The 6,951-nt window shown below is 44.0% G+C and overlaps 1 protein-coding gene across 1 annotated transcript in view; it reads left to right on the forward strand.

Annotated features, from left to right (window-relative positions):
- LOC309382454 (uncharacterized protein) overlaps nucleotides 1-6,006 on the forward strand; it is a gene marked incomplete at its 3' end in the record, with an annotated part of 71,994 nt that extends 65,988 nt beyond the window's left edge. Inside the window, exon 2 of the mRNA XM_081933979.1 lies at nucleotides 4,125-6,006. Within this exon, the coding sequence (XP_081790105.1) occupies nucleotides 4,213-6,006 (1,794 nt within the window). The 5' untranslated portion in view covers nucleotides 4,125-4,212. The remainder of the gene's footprint in view (nucleotides 1-4,124) is intronic.
- Nucleotides 6,007-6,951: the final 945 nt, after the last annotated feature.

Below are 6,951 nucleotides of genomic sequence, written 5' to 3' on the forward strand. Positions count from 1 at the left end.
AGCGGGTACCTTGAATAAACATAACTTTGAGTTTCAAATAATACTGATTTCATTGTTGTCTTAGATGACACCTGTGAAAAAAATTCAGGTGCTGCTGAGGCATGAAAATGTGCCACTCAAACACTATACTTTTCTGCTCACACTGAAAAAAAATTAGAGGGAACATTGGTTGTGAGGTGTGTTAACTTTGAATTATGTAATATTCAGTTTCTTCTTTACTGTGATATTTCATTAATCATATACCATGTTGCATTAAATTGCCCCATATTATAACTTTTCTTCCCAGTCTTGTTAAGTGAACCATTGCAATTGTTAAGTTAGTAACACGGGTATTGAGTGAATCTGGCTTCCCCATTGACTTTGCTTGTCAGAAGGTCGCAAAAAGGGATCTCGTGATGCAAAGACACTGCAACTATGATAAAACTAGTTGCCAAGCTTCTGAATTTCAATCATGTGACCATGGGGATGCTGCAGTGGTTGTAAATGAGAAAACAATCATAAGTCACATTTTTCAGTGCTCTTGTAATGGTCACAAAAAAAACTATTGTAAATTTAGAAGTACCTGTAGAAATTGAATGGGATATTTTTATGGGATTCATTAACCTCACAAAACGAGACCTAACTTATTGCTTGCCCTGAACTGTGGTTAATTCTCTTCCCCTGTGTCCTCCATGAACTGGCATCTCATCTCAGCCCATGACAAGGTTGCAGGAATTAGCATCTCCAGAGGTTCTCATTAAAAGAGAAAATCCAGTGTTTTGTGTGTGCGAAAACTTACAGCTATAAATTGAATCTTAAAACTCAATGGAAACTCCACAGTGGAGAGAAACCCTTTCAGTGCTAATGTTAACCTTCCAACTCAGTCATCCAGCAAGGAAAAACACTCCTGGCCCATTGTTCAACCAAAATAAAACTTTACTAAAGCCGAAGTTGTTACAGAAGTAGTGAAGCTGGATCTGATATTTTCACGCGCAATTAACTTTCTATTCTCCCTGGCTATCTCCCCCCCCCCCCGTTATCCGTTAATGTCCAATTGGGTGCTTGTATATTGTTTGGGTAACATCCTCATTTCAGAGTCGTGATAGCATAGTGGTTACAAGGCTGTATTGCAGGGTAACTGTGCCTACAGTCAGGAGTTCGACCCTGACCGGCTCAAGGTTGACTCAGCCTTCCATCCTTCCCAAGTCGGCGAAATGAGCACCAAGATTGTGGGGGGAAGTATGCTGACTCTGTAAACTGCTCAGTGAGGACTGTGAAGTGATATATACATCTAAGTGCTATTGCTATCAGAGAGTGACCATACCAGTGTTCGGACTGGTCAAGCAATTCGCATGAGATAAACTGTTCAACCGTTTCTTTTTTTCTCCCAAATCTGCATTTTTCCTTATTTTGATCACAATGATTGCTTCAGTGGCTAACTGTCAGGCCTATTCTTTCCAGTCATCAAAGAGGCAAATAAAACAAGCTGTGCAAATCCGTGGAGTCTAGAATAAATATTAAAAAGAGTGACTAACTACTACATGTAGAACAAACCCCTTTAGAACCGACAATGAAGATATCAAAGTTGTGAGCGGCTTCTGCCTTTTAGGATCAAACATCAACAGTAAAGGAAGTAACAATTAAGAAATAAGCCATAATCCAGCACTTGGTAGAGCAGCCATAGAGGCCTTTGAAAACATCTTTAAATGCCATGATGGGTCTCTACCTACAATAATCAGAATTGTGTAAGGCATGATGTTCTATTAACAGAATAGAGAACAGAAAATGGAACATAAAGTATATCAAGAATAGAGTAGAATAGAATGAATGGAATATAATGCAAGCAAAAGTTGAACTTAAATAAGCAGGAAAGGAGGAGGACGGATGCCTCTGCACTTTCCCCATTCTGGTTCTGTGGATGGCCCTAGTACTACAACTCCCATCACACCCTGCCTTCACATGTTTGGGCCACACTTTTGAGCCATTTCCTTTGGAATGGTGTTCAATCTTTAAAAACCTGAGGCATAATTACATCCCCGGTAGGAATGTTAATGGTGGTGGCATTCTTGCAACTGGCCTTGTGAATTGCCCTGTTTCCTGGGTTGCCATGGAAACCTTTTCGCCACTTTTAAGATATGTGAACTTCAACTCCCAAAATGCCCCGTGCTTGCTGAGGAATTGTGGGAGTTGAAGTTCGCGTATCTTAAAAGTTGCTAAGGTTGAGACGCAGTGCCCTAGCCTAGGACTAACCTGATTAATTCAAGCCCCAAATCTGGTTACAACTTCGCACAAACCAGTTGCCTTTGTCCGGCCTTAACTGTGTGTGTGTGTGTGTGTGTGTGTGTGTGTGTGTGTGTGTGTGTCCCCGGTTCTTCGAAGGAGTTCAATAGAGGCGATGGATTCCTAGAATGAAAGAAAATTTGGGGTGGAGTTTGGGGACTTTGGGGGCGGGGGAGAAGACAATGCCCCAATGCTCCTCCCATTCCAGGTTTCGTCTGAATGCTCCCGGGGCGGGATACTGTCTGCGGCGTTGGCGGAAAGGGACTGAATCTGGACCCTGCTCTCCCTCCGACCCTTCCTGGTGTGTATGTAGGGCGCGAGTGGGTGGTGGTCGTGGTGGTGGTATCGGGCCCTTTAACGGGGGTTGGGGGAAACACCCGCTGGCTGCTGGGTTCCTTCCACCCGCCTTGTGCATTTGGGCAAAGCGAAGCTGCAGACGATCAGGGAGGGAGGAAGGGCACTGGGAAGCCCCCCACCCAAAAAAGATCCGAGCCGTTCCTGCAAATAAAAGATGAGGTGGGGAGGGGGCGCCTTTGCAGAGCAAGCAAGAGGTGTGGTCTCCCCTTTTCCATGTCGCGGTGGGGGGAGCAGCTTAGACCCCCCCCCTCCAGCGGTCTCGATTTCAATTCGAATGCTGCCTCCCCCCTTCTCCCCCCCCCAGCACCCCCTTGCTGGATTAAAAATTCCAGGGCTGATTCAGTGTCTACTAGGTATGGATCGACTTTACAAAATTGGGTATTTTTTCTTTCAAAAGGGGACAAAGTCGCCTTTTGTTTTCTTATCGCTTGTTTATTATAGCTATTGAAGCCTTGTTTTATTTTTATTTCAACCAGTCCTGCTCCTCCGCAAGAGTTTTAGGTGAAGGGGGGTAGGAAATGGATAAAATCAGCAGCCCATTCAGCCAAAACAATCGTTTCTCATATATTTTTCTTACATTTAATGTTTATCCTGCAAGATAAACAGACTGGATCCCTCCCTAGTACAATAATCAGGTTTCTATAGCTGAAGGTGGATTTGAACTCAGGTGTCTCCTCTTCCTTCCTTCTCTCCCTCCCTTTCTCTTTCTTTTTTCTTTCTTTTCTTTCTCTCTGTTTCCTTCCTCCCTGCCTGCCTTCCTCCCTCTCTCAGAAAAAGGCAAGAAAAAGGGAGAAGAAATGGGTTGCTTATGCTAACCTCAACTCTCTTTGCTCCTCTTGGCTTCTGGGACGCCTTAATCTTTTGCGTTGCCTGAAAGTAGTCCTCGACTTACAGCTACAATTGGGATTGGAATCTCACTTGTTTAGCAAAGTGGTCGTTATGTGAGATATCACTTGACTGCTGTGATCAAGAATTGTAATTCTGCATTTACTGTTGCAGTTGTTAAGTGATTTCATTGGTCATTAAGTGGATGGAGGCCCAGGTAAGACGCACGGGATTGTCTTGTGGGTGGGTGGGAAGGAGGCAGGGGAGGCCTCCTAGTGTTGGCCATTTTTGACTTGAGGGAGTCCTGCGGAAGCTTAGAAATGCTTAGGGACACATTGCTTAGAAACGGTATAGAACATGCAGCTTGGAGAATGGCACAAGGCTGCAAAGGCCACCAGTCTGGTGATTAAGGGTGCATTTATCGGTGGCACCGGTGACACTGGGCTGAAGTCCAGTCCTGGGGTCAGTGGCAGATGGCTGAAATGGCAATACTCTCCGGCTTCCACATAAGGTACCATCGTGGCATTCCTGCTCCATTGCAGGGCCCAGATGGGGTGACTGAGGCTTCTCAGGGTAGCTGCAGGAAGACCTTCATGGGCCCTCCCAAATCTCAGATATTGTGATTCTCTACTTTTCTCCAAAGAAAATATTATTCTGCATTTCTTTTTTTTCCCCAAACAGAGGGTGAAAGATTGTGACCAAATATTTACCTGCAAGACAACTAACAACAGATAATAGAAATTCAGCCCAAGGCAGCCGCCACCAGAAAGGATGATGGAGCCTGGGAAAATCTTGGATCCCCCATCAGACACAAGCAGCACTTCGAATAACCACAAATGTCTGGAATGTGGGACATTTTACTGTGAAGAAGCTACCCTCACAAACCACGAGAGAATTCACCCAGGGGAGAAAAACAAAAAGTGCCTTGAATGTGTGAAATGTGAAGGGAGACTTCATACTGGAGAGAGACCCTATGAATGCCCAGAATTTGAACAACAATTTATAAGTTCTTCTGAACTTCAGAAACACCAAAAGCGACACAATAAGGAGAAACCCTATAAATGTGAGGCATGTGGGAAAAATTTTCTTGAACAAAGGAAGTTTCAAAGTCATGAGAGAATCCACACAGGGGAGAAGCCGTTCAAATGTCTGGAATGTGGGATGTGCTTTTCCCAAAAACACAACCTTGGAAGGCATCAGAGGCTCCACACCGGAGAGAAGCCACACAGTTGCGTAGAATGTGGAAAATCTTTTGCTCGAAATGGAGACCTTTGGAGTCATCATAAAACCCACACAGGGGAGAAACCGTATCAATGCAACGAATGTGGAGAATTTTATCGCACCACATCAGCCCTTAGAAGTCATGTTAAAATTCATAGAGGGGAACAAAATTACAAATGTTTGGACTGTGGGAGAACATTTTCTAATTCATCTAATCTTAGAAGTCACAGCCGAATCCATACAGGAGAGAAACCCCATAAATGCTCGGAGTGCAATAAATGTTTTTCTCAAAAAAGTAATCTTGTGATACATCAGCGAATCCACACTGGAGAGAAACCTTATCAATGTCTGGAATGTGGGATTTTTTTCCGTGAAAAAGCCACTCTCACAAACCACGAGAGAATCCACACAGGGGAGAAACCTTACAAGTGTTGGGAATGTGGGAAGAGCTTTTCTCAGAAGGCAAATCTTTGGGTCCATGAGAAGATCCACGCGGGAATCAAACCTCACAAATGCTTTGAGTGTGGAAAATGTTTCACCGAGAGTTCATCTCTTCGGAGTCATGAGAAAACACACAGAGGGGAGAAAAACGAAAAGTGCCTCGAATGCGGGAAATGTTTTACCTTGAAATCAAACCTGGTGCAACATCAGAGACTCCACACTGGAGAGAGACCCTATGAATGCCCAGAATGTGAGAAACGATTTATAAATTCTTCTGAACTTCATAGACATCAGGAATGGCACAAAGAAGAGAAACCCTATCAATGTGGGGAGTGTGGGAAAGGTTTTATTTCGCAGTACCGTGTTCAGATTCATCAGAGAATCCACACAGGGGAGAAGCCATTCAAATGTGGGGAGTGTGGGAAATGCTTTACCCAAAAATGCGACCTTGGGAGGCATCAGAGGGTCCACACGGGAGAGAAGCCGTACAGCTGCCTAGAATGTGGAAAATCTTTTGGTTATAAGGAACTACTTTGGAGCCATCAAAAAATTCACACAGGGGAGAAGCCTTATCAATGCGTCGAGTGTGGGAGATTTTATCGTACCACATCAGCCCTTAGAAGTCATGGGAACATTCATACGGGGAAAAAAAACTACAAATGTTTGGACTGTGGCAGATCGTTTGCTCGGTCATCTCTCCTCAGAAGTCACAGCCAAATCCATACAGGAGAGAAACCCCATAAATGCTCGGAATGTGATAAATGTTTTTCCCGGAAAGTTACTCTCTTGAAGCATCAGAGAATCCACACTGGAGAAAAACCATATAAATGTCTGGAGTATGGGAAATGTTTTCTGCAACCTTCAGAAGTTTGCGTGCACACCGTAAATTACACAGGAGAGTGACCCAGTGGTGTGTTTCAAAATTTTTTAGAACCTCTTCTGTAGGTGTGGCCTGCTTTTTGGGAGTGGCTTGCTGGCCATGTGACTGAGTGGGAGTGGCTTGGCAGTCATGTGACTGGGTGGGTGTGGCCAACTTGTAAAATGTGGTGAAACTAACAATGCTCTTGCTTAGCAACCAAAATGTTGGCTCAGAAACTCTGGCATTTGAAGCACGCAAGTCTTAAAGCTGTCAAGTTACAAGACCCTCACACCCCTAACCCTTTAGAAAAAACCCCAGGGGTGTTCAAACTTGACAGCTTTAAGACTTGTGGACTTCAACTCCCAGAATTCCTCCTCCAGTCATGTTGGCTCAGGAACTGTGGCATTGAAGTGTGCAAGTCTTAAAGCTGTCAAGTTACAAGACCCTTGTACCACTAACCCTTTAGAGAAAAAAACCAGGGGTATTCAAACTTGACAGCTTTAAGACATGTGGTCTTCAACTCCCAGAATTCCACCTCTCGCTCTTCATCTTGATGTGCGGACAGGCGGGGTGGAGGGAGCTGGAACCGGTTCTAAACGGCACTGTAGATTTGTGGAACCTTTTCTATCGAAAAGGTTAGAACTGGCAGGAACCCACCCCTGAAGTGACCTTACAAGTGTGCAGAGGGCGAGAAACCTTTTCATTGTAAATCATAGCTAAAAATGCACCAGAAAGTCAATAGCAGAGCTACATCTCTTCAGTTGTGAACAAAGTTAGGAATACTTTTTTTCAATAGTCACACCTCGCAATTTAGCAAAAACTTCACACCGTGGCAGAAACGAAATCCTACAATTGTTTAGTGTGGGAACAATGTTTTTCCTAGTCAAGTAACCTTAAATACCAATAGAGAGTAGATAATCTTAACAAAAGTGCATCCATGTTAAGAAGGTTTGGCTCACAAGCAGCAATAGTAGTAACACACAAGTTAC

Source organism: Natrix helvetica (assembly GCF_964273705.1).
Source record: "Natrix helvetica genome assembly, chromosome: 1".
Classification (NCBI taxonomy): domain Eukaryota; kingdom Metazoa; phylum Chordata; class Lepidosauria; order Squamata; family Natricidae; genus Natrix; species Natrix helvetica.